We start from the raw sequence: 19,740 nt of genomic DNA, 5'->3' as shown, positions 1-19,740 counted from the left end.
TTCACTTAAAACAGTATTATTCTCCTTATTACTGCTTACAATAATTAAAAGGGGAAAAAAAGGAAAATTAAATATAGTCAACATGAGGTTTATGGGTTTACTTCAAGTAAATGTTCTGTTGTATGGTCAATGCAGTACTTTTGCCTGTAACATAATATTCACACAGGCTGGTATTAGTAGTTTTACTTTGAGTAAATGATCTGAATACCTCTGTCACCATATTTGATCGATTATCAATCATAATCCGATGGAAGGGTGACTCAAGGTGTGCGCGCGCCCGCATCTTAACGGGAACGCGCCACCCGTCTGCCGCATGCCCGAGCCGTCTCCACGGTCAGGCTGATGCCGCGACGTCTCCATAGCGACCAGACCCCGGAAATAAACCCTAACCTGCCGGGGGATGAGTTTGGTTTATTAGCTCACTGCCCCTTCAGCTGCCGCTTTGTTTACCTGAGGGGAGTTTGTTTGTTTGTTTGTTAACAATCATGTCGGAGCCCGAGGAGAAGCTGAGCCAGCAGAGAGACAGCTCGAAGAAGAAGAAGAAGAAGACAGACAAACGGAGCGAGAAGAAGAAGAAGAAGAAGCCGAGGGAGAGACGGGAAGAAGAGGAAGAGGAAGAGGAGCAGCCGGTGGAGGAAGAGGAAGAAAAAGAGCACAGGTAAGTAAGGTTCTCCTCAGGTTCTCCAAGTTCTACACAGAACCACAGAGGAGGGTCATACAAGTTGTCATGAGCGGCATGAGACTACAACTTCACGACTCCTTCAAAGTAAAAGCATTGAAGTCAGAAGCTATAAGTGACAAGTATTTTCAGTGACTGAATGAAGGTGACAATAAGTAATCAGCAGAAAAATAGAGTGATGGTGAAGTAATGTGTAGTTGCTCTGGTATAACAGGAACCAACATAGTTGTTTTAACAAGTTTGTGTAAGATACTTTCAGAACCTTACCAAAATAACAGCAGTGTTTTATATAGGCAGGATGTTGTTACATTATACGATTGGCCAACAGGTGTTTTAATAAGTGGGATCTTTTATTATCTTCTGACAGTTTATAGACAAAATAAATAATTGGTTATCTGAGAAAATAATGGGTTGTTGAATTTATAATGAAAATCAGTTGCTGCCATCATTTTTAGTATGACTTGCTTAATTGATAAATGTTTGTAAATGACCTCTGATTGGTGTGTGTGTTTGTGTGTGTCAGTGAATGTGTCGTGCTGCGTGGGATCTTCAGACTGGGGAAGAAGAGTCACGACGTCCTGCTCACCCGAACCAGACTGAGCTGGACCCCCATCACGCCTGAGACCCCCACAGGTCAGTACCCACAGCGACGGGTAGTCTTGGTGATCATCGCAAACAGGCAGACAGACTGTGGGTGTGGCAGACTGCGGCAGCTGGTTGTGTAATGGAGAAGTTCTCTCATGTTGAGACCACCTGAAACTTGACATCTGGACGCACACATCCACTGCAGGGGACAGTTTGCCCGCTCCTCATGGCTCTTTATTAGAGGTTGGAAAGATTTAAAAAAAAAAAAAAAAAAAAAAAAAACAGTGTTGGTTCCCTGATGTGATTCTATCACAGTTTCCATGTCAGACCTGCTGTGTTAAAGCAGCCAACACCATATGCACTACACAGAAAAGTGTAGATGTGGAACATTTAAACTCAGTAAAGTGTCATCTGAGGCAGAAGAGATGACAATATTGAGCAAGAAAAGAAACGAGGATTATGATGCTAGAAATTGTCAATTGATGAATTTATTTGTTGTGTCAGTATTTATTTATAGGGTAAGACCCTAACCCTGACAAATTTGGTTTCAATCTATAAGCAAGTTAGCTTACACCGTGCCAGCATCAACAATGTCAATACAGATATTAATACATTCAAACTGGTACTAAACACTGTTAATTTTTCTCTCAAGTTATAGAGATGAATATATCATTTATGACATGAATGCATGATTAACTCCACCAATATAACATCCCTCGAGCAGTATCTCATACATGATCACTTACTACTGCTCCGATCATAGGAAACGTCAGCAGAAAGAATTTTCTACAAAGCGTATTACAGAAGCTTGATTTCATGCTACATCCTCAATAAGCTAAAACAAAACCACAAATGTTTGAAGATGCAAAGATTTAATTTTTAATTTGTAATTGGGTTATAAAGAATCTTTGTACAGTTTAGAATATACAGTGTGACAAATCATGTAAATCTAAATAGTCTTCTGTTCAGTAATGTTGTGGTTATATTATTGTGCGGGTTAGTTTTTGGTTGAAATCCATTCATACAGAACTGGTTGGTGAAGCAGGGTGAAGGTGTAAATACTGTGTGGTTGGAGGGGGCTTGATGGGAAACCATCTCCACTACCTGTGATAGGCAACACTGTGTGTGTGTGTGTGTGTGTGTGTGTGTGTGTGTGTGTGTGTGTGTGTGTGTGTGTGTGTGTGTGTGCGTGTGCGTTTGCGTGTGTGTCCGCGTGCCTCAATCTGTTATGTTGTATTTCATCCAAACTAATGTCATTAAGCCAGAATTGTGTGTGTGTGTGTGTTGGCTGTAGTATAGAGAGCAGTTGGTTCGGCCCGTGGGGGGTTATTAGAGTCTCTCAGTGTGAGGAGATTAACACACACTTGCACAGTCAGCCTGTCAGCATGCTGTGTGTGTGTGTTGATTATATATTTCTATATAAATGGATCAGCTGTTGTTGTTTATTTCTACACATGAATTCACCGTCTCACCCACTGGCCTGTTTGTCTGTCTGAGAGGCGAGACCTGAGCTGTCAGACAGACACAGTATTTTGTAGTACTATAGTACTGAACCTCATTTATTATATAAATTATGGACAAAATATGATTTCAAAGTTGAACTCGTGGCCATTCCATAAGCTGCCAAGCATCTCTAGCTCCTTTGTGCTTTGCATTGTGGAACATCATGTCCAATTAGACTGTATTCTATCTTTCAGCAAATGTAACATCCAGGTTTAGTACAAGTGTGGAACTGACATGCTCTTTTTTTCCTTTGGACATTGAAGGATCTCAGGAATATTTATTACCAGTGAAAAGTGTGAAGGAACGATAACTGATCAGTTTAAAGCCAATACACGATCAGTGAAAATGAAGTGTGTGTGTGTGTGTGTGTGTGTGTGTGTGTGTGTGTGTGTTTGTTTGTGTGTGTGTGTGTGTGTGTGTGTGTGTGTGTGTGTGTGTGTGTGTGTGTGTGTGTGTGTGTGTGTGTGTGTGTGTGTGTGTGTGTGTGTGTGTGTGTGTGTGTGTGTGTGTGTGTGTGTGTGTGTGTGTAAAAAATCGAACTATCCATAACTCCCACAGTCAGCCACATGGCCTGGTCACCATGAGACTTGACTGCCACTGCATGTGGTGTGTTTGTGTACTTGTACTTCTATCCCTGTGAAGACCAGTAATAGCAATAGATCTTACGTAGTGTTGGTATTATTTTGGTCCTCACAACGTTAGTTAGCTGTTTGATGGTTAAAGCTTAGGTTTGAAACTACAGGGTAGTATTGGGGTTAGGCATTTAGTAATGATGGGAAGGTTTAGGCAAAGGGACTGGGAATTAATTATGATGTATTATGAATAATTGTCTCCACACACGTGTGTTGGTGTGTGTGTTTGCATGTGTAGGCACAGTGGGTTGGAGAGGGCTTGATGGGAAACTCATCTCCTATACCTGTGATAGGCAACACTGTGTGTGTGTCTGTGTGTGTCTGTGTGTGTCTGTGTGTGTGTTTCGTGCAGCACTTCTGTAGGTTCTGTCAACTCGGATGAGAGTCATTCTCAATGAGCTTGATGTAACATTTCACATTTCTCTCTCTCTCTTAGCCCCAGATTTTTGGTTTAAAGTCACATTTATTTTTTGGATCTCTTCTGTTACACATGTTTTCATCAGACAAACTCGAATAAACCCACTGTACACTGCCCACTCAGCATAAACAGTGAGATATTTGCATCGAAAATAGAACACGTAGCTGCTAGAGATGTCTTTCTCGGGATCATAATGTGGCTGTTGTTCATCATAATAACATAATAACCAACAGCTTGTGTTGCATTTTTGAACCTATGTTTTTAATGTAGTTGTTTATTTTTTCAGCAATAATACATTTGATTCAACGGGAAATTACACAACTAAAAAGCTAAAAAAACAACTGAATTAAAAGGCAGTGCCAATAGAAATAAATCAATAGTAAAAGAGGTGACTGTTTTACATCAAGGGTTGATAGGTGTATATTTGTGGTCTGTTTAAGGAAAAGTTTGTTCTGTAATGCTATTTAATTTTTTTTTATTTGGTCTGTCCTCGTAGATTCACTTAATCAGAAATGAACTAATAAGAAAAGTAGAGAAAATATAATTTGTTCTTTTTAAACGTTACAGACTTGCTGCGTAACTAGTGTCTCTGTCTGTCTAAAATACATCGATCACTCCTTAAGCCAATGCTCCACGGTAAACCTGAATATCATCGAAACCGGCAGTGGTCTATCCTGTTAACACTAACTTGGGGAAGACGGCTTTCTGCTATAAGGCACTCTACATCTGGAATGAGGTCCAAAAATCGTTAAAATTTGCCTCGTTTGTTTCATTAAAGGAGTTCTCGAGTCTTGTTTCATGTAGGGCTGGCTTCTCCTGCAGTGATTGTAACTGTTAGTTGGGTTAAGCTTAACCATAGTATTATAATATTTATTGAATCGTCAGGGTTGATTTGTGACCTTTTACTTTGTATTGCTGTATGTATATATGCATATTTATTTATTCTATTCTTATTTATTTATTTCTCAATGTTTTACTCTTTATTGTACCCTCGGCACAATTGTAAATGAGGGTCTTATTCCTCAATGTGTTTTCCGAGGCTTAAATAAATAATCAATTAATCTGATGGGATGTATACACAAAAAGCTGAGCATATCTTTTATTATTTACAATACTATATCAACACAATGAGTAGAGAAAGAAGCAACAACAACAGACTCTGACACTGACATATGGACGTTGGCCTCTGCGGGCAGACGCGGGATGGGTGGTTATGTGATATTTGATAACAGCAGGCGCGTTTTTCATAGATAGGAGGGGTTAATCAGCCGTCATCAAATATAATTATTTTCTGATGAATCTGATCCTCTGTGTGCGGAAGCAGCTAAACTGTAATTATTATATTTCTGCATTTCTAAACAGCTATTTCTCCTCATGTGGACACCCATAAGTAGAGGCAGTTGTATAAACACTGAATTATGATATACACACACACACACACACACTAATCATAAGTGCACTATGATGAAATAAGTCTTCATAGGTAAGCGTTAAATTGTTGAAAAATACTGAAAATGTCCTCCTTATCTCTGCTAACATAACATTGTACTGCTCAGAGATGATAATTAAGGGAAGTGGTACCCATTAAATTACTTTACCTAAATACTGCCTTCACTTATAATTTCAGTCCCTTTGGTCACTGTTCATTAATTTGTCAGACCAGTATTAACTATAAATAAATTAGAAATGATCATGTTTTTCAGATGAGATTCAACAGGCTGCGCTGATCAGCTTTGAAAGAATTAACCAAACATAACGCGTTAGTTTAGTGACATATCACATACCATGTTTAATATTATTTTCTAATTTTAAAAACATCTGGACAGACAAATAATCTAACAAATCTGGATGGATTGAAACATTTATAATGATTAAATGTGATTAATTTATATGATTATTAAGTTAGTTTTTTCCTGCACAGATGTTTGTCCACCTGCTGTGACATGCGTTTGTCCCTCCATTGAAGCACAACAGGAAGAAGTCCTCTTGTTTTCACTAACCAAGGCTGTTGAAGCCCTATATCAGCTTTACATTCACTTTTGAACACATGGACTGTGAAGGTTGTCCCCTATCATTTACATGGAATCACATTAGGAAGAAAAAACAGTTTTACATGGGCATGTGATTTTAAGACCATTTATAAGAGACAGGCTATAAAACACATTATTAATATAGATTAATAATGAAATGTATGAAGTAAAAAAAAAGGGGCATCATAAGTTTCCAGAATCCATGTCCAATAGAAAAGTTGGCAAATTCTAACATATTAGAGGCTGCGAATAAACCAAGTTAATTATTTTTTGTTTCCTTCATGAATGAATTTGTTGAAAACAGGACATGGGTCAGCAATAACTCTGCTTCACTGTGTTAGCAAATTCCTCTCTGATGAATGGATTAGTGATTAATATATTTAATAATGTGAACACGGATGAACCATCAGCAGCAACACGCTACATTCACATTCTACTATGATTGACAAGGAGGGTGGACAAAGTAATGTAAACACTTCCCCTTTGCACCATGAGTCATGGTGAACAGATAATATCATCCACAAAATTCATAACACAGACCTTTTAAATGAGTCAAATATAATATTAATTTATATCTGTGCAAAACCAAATGCCTAACAGTGGTAATAGTGACAATGATAGGAACAGACGTAAAAAATATATGACAAAAGAAAATGGGTCCAAAACCAAATCTTTTGCATAAAACAAAACATACCAAACAAGGATGTCTAATCACAATCAGCCTTGATAATTAAACTTATAGTACTAAATACTTAAAAATACAATGCACTACAAATAGAATAATACATAACATATAACATAACATATATGATTGTGCAGACATCTCTGTTTCATAAGACAGAAATATGTCTTATATAGAAAATAAATAAAAAAAGATTTATTGACATGTCCTCTACAGCTTAATATCTGTCTTCTGTTAAAAATCTGATAATTGTTTGAAACAAATGGAGCCATCTTTTCAAACAAGTTTGCACAGATCATTAAAACACATTATTTGTAAAGTCAGGTTCATATTGTGTTTATGTGCTGTGTGTTAACTCTTTTTCCCTCCCCCTCTAGGTGAGCCATGTGTAACACAGCCAGGTGTGCTGCTGCTGCAGGACGTTTATGCAGTGAAGGTGAAGCGGCGGCGAGCAGCAGGCCAGGAGTCTGGGGGAGCCGTGCTCGGCGTGGCCCTCTTCTGCTGCAAGAGGACAGGGAGGAAGCTGGAGGTGGACACGCTTCACCTCAACAACGCCTCCACTGAACACACACAAACCTGGTACAACACCCTGAGGGAGCTGCTCACAGGTAAGACACACAGTCAGGCAATCAGTATGAAGGAGAGGTACTTACGATCCAAGACAAACCAATAGGACAGCCGAACATAACCCGAATAGACTTGACGACATTTAGACCTGAGAAAAAAACTGAGAGGAATTATAATAATAATAATAATAATTATTATTATTATGTCCAAAGAATGAATTTAAAGTATTGAAAACTAAAGTAATTTACATGTTTTGAAGACCAATTCCTATAAATAATTGAAAGACCTATGTCTGCATCGTGCACTAACTATAAAACATTACACAGCCAGAGAACATATTGAATATACGGAATGAAGTTCCAAAAAACTGTTTATGTATAATTGCTCAAATCTTTTTGGTGGATCATTATCTTGAATTGGGTTCCTCATCAGAGCAAAGCTCTTATGAGCCGTGAAGATCATTGGTGTTTAGAGCTTGTCTGTGTTATATAAGACCTGAGATACAATGGAAACATGACTCAGGACTGCTGTGAGCGTCATACTGTCAGATGATTACTCACACACAGACACACACACTCACAAGTGTGATGTAGTAATAGCGTTACTATTAGCACCATCTGTCTGCTATTTTATTTATTAAACTGACCATCAGAAAGACACAAACAGGGTTGGATTTATCTGATCTGAAATATAATGCAGATAAAATAGTGATAATAGCGCAATAGATTGTAATTTGCTGAGACTTACATTTTTAAATGTTTATTCTGAAACGTCTGTGGATTTCTTCAAACATCGCTTAGCTCCACGTCAGACTGATGTGGTGTTAGCTCCAGATTATAATTTCATTGTTTTCTATCAGTTTGTTCATCACTTAGTTTAAGGAGGTGAGTCACAGTTATATCAGACAGGAGAGCTGCTAATCTTCTAATCCAGTGGAACAAAGAGATGCACACACACCATCAGCTGCTGAATCATGTCGTCTGCAAGAGAGATTAGCTAAAAAACTGTCTGTATAATCAGATTTGTGTGGCGTTCACTTAAATTCAGGTTGAGCGACACTGTGCAGGGACTTGGAACCCTGACTTAATATACTGCAAGGCCAAAAGTATGTGGACATTTAAACAATAGAGTTAGGCATGAGGGTAGCAAAAGGCTGTACACAAGCTGCCCCCCAGGTATGTAAAAAAAATGTCCCAGGGACAAGCCTTTCTTTTGTTTCAAAGACGTTACCTACCTGGATGGTAAAATAAGAGGCAATTACTACTCAGTGGAAGAAAACATAAAACCATCTTCTGTTTCGCGATCAGTTTATAGGATCATCAAAGATGACATCCTTTTAAGCGACATGTATCATTTTTCAACATCAAAATACATGTAGTTTCTAACTACACAATATCTTTTGGAATACATAGCTTGATCAGAAGCTTGATTTCTGAATGTATCAAAAGTTACTAAAAATCTTTATTACCCCCGCAAGGGAGGGTGTTTTCACCTCTGCCCTACTGTACAGAACAGCATGAAACTTGTGGTATAGGTTGTGAAAGAGCTAATTAGATTTCAGTTCCTATCCAGATGAGGGCTAGGATTTCTTTTCACTTTCTTTAACAGTGTGAGATAGGGCGTCAACTTAATAGATTTCCCTCAGTGTCATTTGTCATCAATGAAGTGATGGTGTTTGTTGATTCATCCGGTTTCCTGTAAAAAATAAAGTTGTATGAATTAACATAACTTCAACCTCATTGACACCACCATGACCACGTCCTCACAGGACATGTTTAATATAGTTCTGGATGCTGCAGAAGGCTGAAGTTCCCAGACGCTGGTTTCCCAGGTGCACTGTAGTGGGCGTCGCCTGGCTGACACTTTACACACAATAGAAATGTTTGAGTGGTGTATGGATTTAACCCTCACACACTCAGACACACACACACACACACACATTACAATTCAGGTTTTCTATGTTCATCCAGTGATGTCAGCTTGGACAGAGACGTTACAAGCCCTCCACAAATGAAGAGGTCAAAGGTCACGCACACACGCCACCATCCTCCTGTCACCATGGCATCGGTCTGACACATTATCGCCGGTCACCTGTCTGTCCGTCCGTCTGTCTGTCCATCAAACCAGATTACCCATGAGGCCCTGCAGCAAAGTCACAACTTCTTTAAGTGTTTTTCTGTGGCCTCCCACACACACACGCACACACACATGAATGGCTCACAGGTCGCGTGTCAGCTCACATGGTCACACTGCACATCAAACTGTGACGGCTTTTGTGATTTTGTGACTTTGCACACTGCGGCGGAGGAGTCTCTGTGTGTGAGTGGAAGGTAAACACACACACTCGGTCGCTCTGCTGCCGTGTGGACATTAAGCCTATTTTCCAGCCAGAGGTCAGTATGAAAAGCGTATTGTTTTGTGAATCGTGGCGTTGCGAAGCGGGCAGTCCACTGCCACTTCTTAACCTCGGGGTCCGAACATTCAGCCGCACAATGGCGAGCAGGGAGCAGACCCTTCCTGTCTCCAGAGCGTTATTCTGTGCTGTTTGCTTGTGGGAAGCAGCTGCATTACACTGTGCAGAGGGTGAATGGCAGTCAGAGTGACAAAAGGCAAGCAGCGACACTGTATAGAGTCTGTTTCCATACACACACTCAAACGGCTGTATGGACTGACTGCACTTGCTTAACAGCACAACAGACTGACAGGTCAGTGGCGGTGGCGGCAGCGGAACTCACAGGGCAAACGGACAGACAGGCAGAGCTTGTCCGGACTATTGAGTTCTTTTGATTTATGTGTTGTTATTTCTAAACTCTACCTAATTGAATTACTTGATTAATGTGTTGTAACAAGAACATTTAAAAACAAGCCTTGTTTATCTGTTAGTCAACTTATCAATTATTCAGCTGTAACACATTTTCACACGTACTTTTGAGCAAGATTTTGAAGTTCATCGGTTTTGAATCGGTGGAGTGAAACAATCTTTCTTACTGGGAATTCATACCTATGTCCAATATTATAATATCTCTATAATGTGCTTTTATGCATTGTCAGAGTCACCGTTTTCATACATGGATCAAAATGGATACAGCAGATATTACCAGATATATTTTTTCTCTCACATCTCCTTTTCAAAAACCTGTTGCCTAAAATGCCCATAATGCAACTTGACTGTCAACTGTTCCATTTGAGATTCAGGTGCCTACACCAGTCGTAGTAATAGTTGTTGACTACTAGTTGTAGTTGTACGACTCGTATCTTGAGCTGCTAGCCTCAAGCAGAAAATAAATGAGAAGTCAGATTACAGAGGTTTTTCAATGTGCCTATTGACTTCCTTGCTCTCACTGAGACCTGGATTACACCGGACAACACATCCACCCCAGCTGCCCTCTCCACTGCCTTTTCCTTCACCCACACACCTGGACCCACTGGTAGGGGTGGCGGTACAGGTTTACTCATTTCACACAAATGGAGTTTTTCTCTCTACTCGCTTCCAATCTTTACCCCAACATCTTTTGAATTTCACGCTGTAAATGTTACTCAACCGGTACAATTAACTATTGTTGTCCTCTACCGTCCACCAGGTTCTTTGGGAGACTTTCTGGAGGAATTAGACGTCCTCCTGTCAAACTTCCCAGAAAATGGCCCTGCACTTATCCTTCTGGGTGACTTTAACATCCAGACAGACAAGTCACCTGACCTTTTACTTTTACTGTCTTCTTTCGCTCTCTCACTCAGTCCTTCCCCTCCTACTCACAAAGCCGGTAACCACCTGGACTATATTTTCACCAGAAACTGCTCAACATCTAACCTCACTGTACCCCCACTTCATGTCTCCGACCACTTCTTTATCTCTTACTCTCTCCCATTATCTCAATCTGACAACCTTAACACATCAACAGAGTCTGTACCTGTCCGTCGCAACATTCGTTCCCTCTGTTCTATCAGCCCTCCCTTCCACTGACTCTTTCTCACTCATGCATCCTAACTCTGCCACTGACATTCTCCTTTCTACTCTGTCCTCCTCTCTTGACTCTCTCTGTCCTCTTACGTCACGACAGGTCCGCAAGTCCCTCCCAGCTCCGTGGTTGTCTGACTCGGTGCGTGCCGTCAGAGCCACTATGCGAGTATCAGAAAGGAAATGGCGGAAATCTAAACACCTGGACGACCTGCTAGCTTATCAGTCTCTTCTCTCCTCTTTTTCTGCCTCTATTTCCACAGCCAAAAGCACTTTTTACCAAACTGCAATTCAAGCCTCATTTTCTAATCCCAAAAAACTCTTCTCCATCTTTTCCAACCTCCTCAACCTTCCCAGTCCCCCTCCTCCTTCCTCTCTTCTACCAAGCCACTTTGTCAACTACTTTACCAAAAAGATAGATGACATACGCTCTTCATTTTCTGATCCTCCTTCTATAACCACACTTCCAACAACTTCATCTTCATCCCCTTCGCTCTCCTCTTTCACCCCCCTGTCTCCCAATCAAGTTCTGACCTTGGTTACCTCCGCCCGCCCGACCACCTGCCCCCTTGACCCCATCCCTTCTCACATTCTCCAGTCTATTGCTCCTGACCTTCTTCCTTTTCTTACCCATCTAATCAACACTTCCCTGTCAACTGGCTGTTTCCCTAATTCTCTGAAGGAGGCAAGAGTAAATCCTCTCCTGAAGAAACCCACCCTGGACCTGTCTGAAGTAAATAACTACAGACCTGTCTCTCTCCTTTCCTTTGTTTCCAAAATTCTTGAGCGTGCTATCTTTAATCAACTTTCCTCCTATCTTAACCACAATAATCTTCTTGACCCTCACCAGTCTGGTTTCAAGGCAGGTCACTCAACTGAGACTGCCCTCCTTGCTGTCTCTCAGCAGCTTCACACTGCTAGAGCAGCCTCTCTCTCCTCTGTCCTCATCCTTCTAGACCTCTCTGCTGCATTCGACACAGTGAACAACCAGATCCTTATTTCCTCCCTTCAGGACCTCGGTGTCTCAGGCTCTGCTCTCTCCCTGCTCTCTTCCTACCTCAATGAACGCACTTATAGGGTAACTTGGAGAGGGTCTGTGTCTGAACCTTGTCCCCTCACTACTGGGGTCCCTCAAGGTTCTGTCCTAGGTCCTCTCCTCTTCTCTTTGTACACCAACTCCCTCGGCTCTGTCATTCACTCACACGGCTTTTCCTACCATAGCTATGCCAATGACACCCAACTAATCCTGTCTTTTCCCCGATCAGAAACACAGGTAGCAGCACGAATCACTGCCTGTCTGACCGACATCTCTCAGTGGATGTCTCAACACCACCTGAAGATTAACCTTGACAAAACTGAACTTCTTTTCCTTCCAGGGAAAGACTCTCCCATCCACGACCTGACTATTAACTTTGAAAACTCTGTGTTAACCCCCACTCAGACGGCTAGGAACCTGGGCGTAACACTCGACAGCCAACTCTCCCTTACTGCCAACATTACTGCAACAACACGGTCCTGTAGATTCATGCTGTACAACATCAGGAGAATACGCCCCCTTCTCACTCAGAAGGCGGTGCAGGTTCTGGTCCAGGCTCTGGTCATCTCACGTCTAGATTACTGTAACTCCCTCCTGGCAGGTCTACCTGCTACTGCCATCCGACCTTTGCAGCTCATCCAGAATGCAGCAGCTCGACTGTTTTTTAACCAACCTAAATTCACTCACACTACTCCTCTCCTCCGCTCCCTTCACTGGTTACCAGTGGCTGCTCGCATCCGGTTCAAAACACTAGTACTTGCGTACCATGCTGTGAACGGATCCGGTCCAGTCTACATCCAGGACATGGTCAAACGTTACACCCCACCCCGTTCACTCCGCTCTGCTTCGGCCAATCAGCTCGTTGCTCCCTCACTGCGAGCTAAACACTCATCAAAAACACGACTGTTTTCCGTCCTGGCTCCTAAATGGTGGAATGAGCTCCCCATTGACATCCAGACATCAGAAAGTCTACACATCTTCCGCCGAAAACTAAAAACATACCTTTTCCGACTTTACCTTGAATTAAAAAAAAAAAAAATAAAAAAAATAACACACACTAACAACTTTTTGAAACTAACACTTTAGTAGCACTTAAATGGCACTTACTTATAGCACTTTGTAGTTTTGCTTTATTTAAAGAAATTGTACTTTCTTGATTCTTGTCGTCCTTGGTATGTACCCTCGGGTTTGAATGCACTTATTGTAAGTCGCTTTGGATAAAAGCGTCAGCTAAATGAAATGTAATGTAATGTAATGTAATATTTGTCTAACCCAGTGTGTGTTTGTGTCTGTGAGTTACATATTAACTGGTGTCTGTAAAGTCAGTAACTCTATCCATAGTGACATGCCCTCCTGTCTCTCTTCATATTCAGTGTTTTTATGAGTTTTTTATTAGTTTGTGCAGCACACGTACATCTCACAGGAGGTCAAACACTCAATGTTCTTACTACAGACGCTGAAAACACACAAACTTAAATGTCTTTATTGATGGAGTCTGAACCAAAGTAATCTGTTTTTTCAATAACATTCATTGTTCACCGCTCAGGAAACACCAGGATTGTTTACCATGGTGATGCTTCAGCAGCACCATAGTAACGGGCCGCTGGCCGAGGCCAGGAGATGATCTGATAGACACTTGATCCCTCAGCATCTCTGTGTGGCTCTGCTTTTTCTTCTGAGAGAAATATCAACAAACTCAATGACATCATGTCCTATGAGACTGTGTGTGTGTGTGAGAGGGAGAGAGAGAGAGAGAGAGAGGGAGAGAGAGCATCAATCATGCAGAGAAACAGAGAGGTGAGGGGGGGGTAGGGGGGGTTACTATCAGCATCAGGATTGAGAATGTACACTTTTCTTTCAGTCATGAAACAGCTTTTTTAGTGGTTTTAATTCAGTGTTTATCAGGGGTATAGTTAATGATCTGAGGTACATCAGTGGGGTCCTGGTTCCTGGTGCTGCCTTGGGAACCTATTGACAAGGTCAAAGTTGCCATCACAAGCCCCAAGGTCATCCTAGGTCCTTGATCACAAACGTTTTAATGAGTAAATGCTGTAGTACTTTGGGCTCTTACTGGAATCATTCTTTGGTGTCAGTTTTTGGGATACACCAGAGGGGTGGAGCTTCTGGTAATGGTGGGGGTCCCGTAGAGAGAGGAGTGGTGGGGGTGTTGGGTAGCTGCTCTTCACTGGAACTCCTGAGAGCCCAGTCAGATCCGTGGGGTGAGGTTATGGCAGGGGGTGCAGTGTGTGTGTGTGTGTGTGTGTGTGTGTGTGTGTGTGTGTGTGTGTGTGTGTGTGTACGTGCGTGCGTGCAGGGTCATTAACAGGGCGAGGTCATGGCCTTTTGGGAGCAGATTATTGTAATGAGCTGGATAATGGAGCTAGTGTGTGCGTGCGTGTGTTTATTGATCTGTCCTGGTCTATTGGGATTTATAATGCGGTCTCTAAATCTGCCTAATGATGGGCTGTACAGGGGGTTAGAGTGTGTGTGAGTGTGTTACTGTAGTTAGGAGTCAATACCATGTAACCTCACACACACACTATCTTCCAGAACTGCAACTGATATTCTGGATATTTTCCTTCAAACAGGCCTCATCCAGATGTTATAACATCTTCACATTACATTCTACTATTTATTCGTCCAGGTGTTAAAATATATGTGACAAATGCAAACTAAAGACTCTGTGAGAACATGTGTTGATTGTTGTTGTTTCATTAAATACATTAACAACTTGGGTTTTAACTGTTGCACAAATCACGAGAAAGCTTGTCACACTTTCGCAGACTTATAAGGCCGAAACAACAAATCGAAACAAGAATATAATCAATTTACAATCATTAATACAGACAATTTGAGAAGCTGGAACTAAATAAATTATGGGAAATGAAACTATAGAAAACTACAGTTGAACATTAAAAGCTAGTAGCCTCCTAGAGAGATGGCAGAACCTGATTTAGAAAAGCTTACCCTGATCTCACCATGTCAATGCAGTGATTTCCATCAATTCTAATTTGTCCTGCCACAGTATCATAATAATGAACCACAAATTTCGCCTAATAACACAATATATCTGTAACTCAGTGATTGGCTCTGTTGCTGCGTTATAAAGCAGTTTGAAGCGCTATCAACCATAAAGCAGTTAACAACCACGCAGACACTCAAGACCTCATAGTTTGAACTATGTGTGTGTACCCTCATGTGGCACATAATCCTCCTGGGTTTCACTTTTTAGTTGTGCTTGTCACTTGGAATCTTAGGAGAGTGATGTTAGTGCACATACAACACAGCTTCCACCATAGATTGAATGAATGAATTCTGTCGGATATACTGTAGAGAAAGTTAAAACAAATTCCTGGATCAACATCAGAATAAAATGGCTTCTTCCTTAACCCATACCGAATCCCTCCATCAAGTGTCCTGGTAATCTGCCCTGTAGGTTTTGTGTTATTCTGCTAACAGTCAGACTTTTAAAACAAAAACACAACCTCTGTGGGGTAGGTAATAAAACAGAAGAACTGATCCCATTAATTACTCTCTCATAGACATTCAGTATTTAATTCACCAGTCAGCTATAAACTGTTTGTGTTTGTGTGTGTGTGTGTGTGTGTGTGTGTGTGTGTGTGTGTGTGTTTGTGTGTGTGTGTGTGCGTGTGTGTGTGTGTCTGGTGTGTGTGTGTCTGGTGTGTGCAGGGTTCAGTCGTCCCAGGTACCTGAAGGTCTTCATCAACCCTAGCAGCCACAAGAAGGAGTCTGTGCACATCTACAGAGAACACGTGGCTCCGCTCTTCAAGATGGCCGACGTCCGCACTGACATCACGGGTCAGTCCATCCCCCTGTGTATTTGTCTACTGATCAGTTTTACAACAAATAGAGGGTATTGATTGTTATTTTATACCTCACACTGACAGTGGTGGATGAATCTCATGCATTGCTACAGCTCAGACGTGTCATGGCAAAATGATTGTGTAAATTTCAACAGTGAACAGTTAGATCCCGTCTTTATCGGTATCACAGAAGATGGGGAATCAGTGTGTGTAAGTGTGTGTGTGCGTGTGAGTGTGTGTGTGTGTGTGAGTAGAGGAGGTCCAAAGGTCAGCGTTAATGGCAGTCCCTGGTCGCTAGGTAACCTGATACAGAGGGCGAAGCCAAGCCCATCTGTTGTAACAGAGGGAGACGACCCTGTTCCTCTTCTCGTTTCCTTTTTTCATCTCCCGCTGTCTCCTTTCCTTTCCCATCCTGTCTCATCCCCTCTTTTCCTTTTCTTTCCCCCCTTGTTTTCTCATTTCTCATTTCATCCTCTCAGCTTCTCCTTTCCTTTCTGTGTATTATCTCTTTGCTTCCTCCCTTATTTCAATCTCTTTTCCTTTCCTTTCCTTCCTTGTTCTACTACTTTACTCTAGTTATATCCTCAATTTTTCCCCCCCTTGTTTTCCTCGCATCTCGTCTCCTATTAATCCTCTATGCCTTTCTCTCTTTCTTCGGTTTTCCATTTGTTCACCTTCAGTTCATCTGTCTGGCTCCTGTCTTTGTCTTTCCCTATTTTTTCCCTTTCTATGTTTCCTCTTCTCTTCTCCTCTCCTCTTATCTCCTCCTTTATTTTTCTCTCCTCTCGTTTCCAACCCACACCACTCTTATATTGGCCTCCTCTCCTCCTCCTCTCCTGTCAGCAGATGGTGTGATATCCGTTGTCCGACTTTTTTTTGGCAGCCATTGAACACACACTAGTGTACATGTGACCACACACATGCATGAACACTCTGTCTCTGTCCGTCTCAATGTCTCTCCATCTGTTTTTCTCTCTCTTTCTCTCTCTCTCTCTCTCTCTAGTGACAGAGAGAAAGGGTCATGCTCTCTCAGTGATGAAGGAATGCAAGCTGGATGAATATGATGGGTTAGTTTTATCTCATCCTTTGTCTCTCTTCTGTGATTTTAAAATGGATTCTGAAAATAAAATGTGAAAATTATTAGAGCACAACTGACTTCAGTATTGGCATTTATTTATTTGTTTAACAATACTGATATGTGCAGATACGAAAACTTTTATTTTACAGAATGAACAATGTAGAAAAGATTCACGCAGAAAGCATTATATTTATGCTATTATCTAATTTCAAGTTCTATTTTATTCATTTAATTGTGTATTTATTTTTGCTCATGGTTAATTTGTAATAAAGTTTATGTTTAAAACAAGCCTCAACATCTTTATCTTAAAAGTTCATTAACAATCACTGTTTAAAAAATTCTAATTACTTGGTTACTTACTTATCTTGCAATAAGTAAGTTTGTATACCCTAATATCAGTATCAGCATCAGCAGCAAAAAATCCACATCAGTTGGCCTCTAATAATTAGGCTTAAAATCGACTTTTGCTTTCATTAGAAAAATAGCCAGCAGCCTAAAAGTTAAACCAGTTATATATATAAAAAAAAACAATGGTGGCATGTTATGATTTAGTGAGTTGGAATTTCCTCCAAACCTACTCCAGTGTTGTTATAACTTTTGAGAGAAAATATAAGAAACCAGGTCCCTTTACAGTGTAAAATAAAGTCTAATATGTTTAAGCTGAATGAAGCTTCAGTTTTAAATGTGAGATCAAGAGAGACTGCATTAAGTTTACATTCAAACTGTGTCATCATTCTTCCCATAACAGCCAGAACGAGACAAGATAAATAAAACAGCCGTTTACTGTCAGAGGCTGACACTGAAATAAACCGTCCCAGACTGATTACACACATACAAACACACAAACGCACAGGTAAACAAATAGGTGAGGTCAAATCCTGATTTCAAACTGAGCTAACATACCAAAACAGGTAAAAATAACATTTTAAGCACCTGATACAAAAAAAACAGAAACAAATACGAACACAAAAAACTGATGAAACTCCCATGACTCTTACGTATATGAGCTGGTCCATGCGTGTTTTGGCTTTTGTTTGTCTATGTGTGCATGTGTCTGTGCTTCAGGTATTACTCATGTTGCCCGGGACCTGAATCTGTTTATATAGTCGCATTATGGGGACTTGTCTTCCTCCAGGGGACAAAAAAGAACCCTCTCTATATCCTAAACCACTACATTTTAAGGTAAAGACATTTTTAAGGTTAAGGTTTATATTAAGGTTAGGGTTCTGCATATCGCTGGTTCCAGCATGTTTCCCCCAAAGAAATTTCATTCAATGTAATGTCCTATGAAGTCATGAAAACAGTGTGTGTGTGTGTGTGAATGTGTGTGTGTGTGTAAGCAGCTTTTGTGCTCAGCCCTCCTAAAGATTAATGTGCTTAGAGAAGATTAGCTCAGCGTTGCTAAACTAGCTGCTCTCTGTGTGTGTGCCTGTGTGTGTGTGTGTGTGTGTGTTTGTGTGTGTGTGTGTGTGTGTGTGTGTGTGTGTGCGTGTGTGCGTGTGTGTGTGTGACCGTGTGTGTGTGTGTGAGTCTGCTCTGGTGAGGATTTGGTTGAAACCTACATTTGCCAATTAGGCTGGCTGTCACCGTGGCGACCGGAGCTTCAGGTAATCCCGGACACAGGAGGAGGGGGAGGGGGCGGAGTCTCTTCTCCTCACACTTACAGTTTTTCTCCATTGCTTTGGCTCATTTCACGAAACAGAAATGACATTCTCAGAGCTCTAAGTGCAATTGGCAAAATAGCCCATATGGTTCAGCACAACTACATAGATCTCCTTCAAAAGGTCATATCTCACCCAAAACAGTTAACTCAAGTTTCAAAACCAAATCATTTTCTCTTATAAATACTCAGTGCCCCCAAAATGAAAATTTCCTTCTAGATTGCTGTGGCTCATCTCTCAGAAAAAGCAGGACATTCTCAAAGCTTTAAATACATTTGCCAAAATAACATCCCTATATAAAAATAACAACAATAATCCTTTGGCATTGTTTAAACACTACAGTTCAAAATGTTTATTTTTTTTTATCAGTATGGCAGTGGACCATAGAAATATCCCTCATGTGCACATTTCAATCTTGGCTCAGTCCTTGAATGGTCACTGAATGGTTACAGTAGATGTTTTCTTTCCAGAATATTATGTGTATCAAACAGAAAAAAGATTTATTCAAGGTTTCACATAAAATATGTTTATTGAACTCATACTGCCATACATCATGGTTACAGTAACAGAAAATGTGTACAGCACAATATACTGTCAAACAATAAGCACATCAAAACAAAAATTTGGTATAGTGAGATATGACCTTTTGAAGGTGATCTGTAGTTGTGCTGAACCATATGGGCTATTTTGCCAATTGCACTTAGAGCTCTGAGAATGTCATTTCTGTTTCGTGAAATGAGCCACAGCAATTGAGAAAAACTGTAAACTTACTGTGTGATTGGTGATCAGATGTGTGAAACCTTGATTACTAAAGTTCTAGTTGCACCTGAAAATTAAGCCGATGGTCAAAGATATCCTTATTACAGTATATACCATGATGTTTTTCATGGTATTATGTGCCTGTACGATTTTGACAGTGGAGTGAACTATTGTGCAGGTGATGATGTACACAAGGAAATGATGCCAACATGTTCTGCAGAGAACAACCACTTGACTGACAAGCGACAGTCAGTTTTGACCAACAATATATATTCAATTGGTAATTGGGCTAACTGAAGGCAATTGTACCTAACCGTTTGCAAAGGTGTTC

At 40.8% G+C, this 19,740-nt stretch overlaps 1 protein-coding gene across 1 annotated transcript in view; it reads left to right on the top strand.

The window, feature by feature from the left end:
- Positions 1-308: 308 nt before the first annotated feature.
- Positions 309-19,740, top strand: part of cerkl (ceramide kinase-like) — a gene marked incomplete in the record, with an annotated part of 27,269 nt that continues 7,837 nt past the window's right edge. Inside the window, 5 exon segments of the mRNA XM_062402058.1 lie at positions 309-658; positions 1,203-1,312; positions 6,907-7,137; positions 15,778-15,906; positions 16,915-16,978. Coding sequence (XP_062258042.1) covers positions 486-658; positions 1,203-1,312; positions 6,907-7,137; positions 15,778-15,906; positions 16,915-16,978 — 707 coding nt within the window.

The sequence above is a fragment of the Platichthys flesus genome, chromosome 13 (genome assembly GCF_949316205.1).
Source record: "Platichthys flesus chromosome 13, fPlaFle2.1, whole genome shotgun sequence".
In the NCBI taxonomy this organism is placed as follows: domain Eukaryota; kingdom Metazoa; phylum Chordata; class Actinopteri; order Pleuronectiformes; family Pleuronectidae; genus Platichthys; species Platichthys flesus.
Note: the sequence above shows the minus strand (reverse complement) of the source record. Positions and strands in the feature narration are given on the sequence as shown.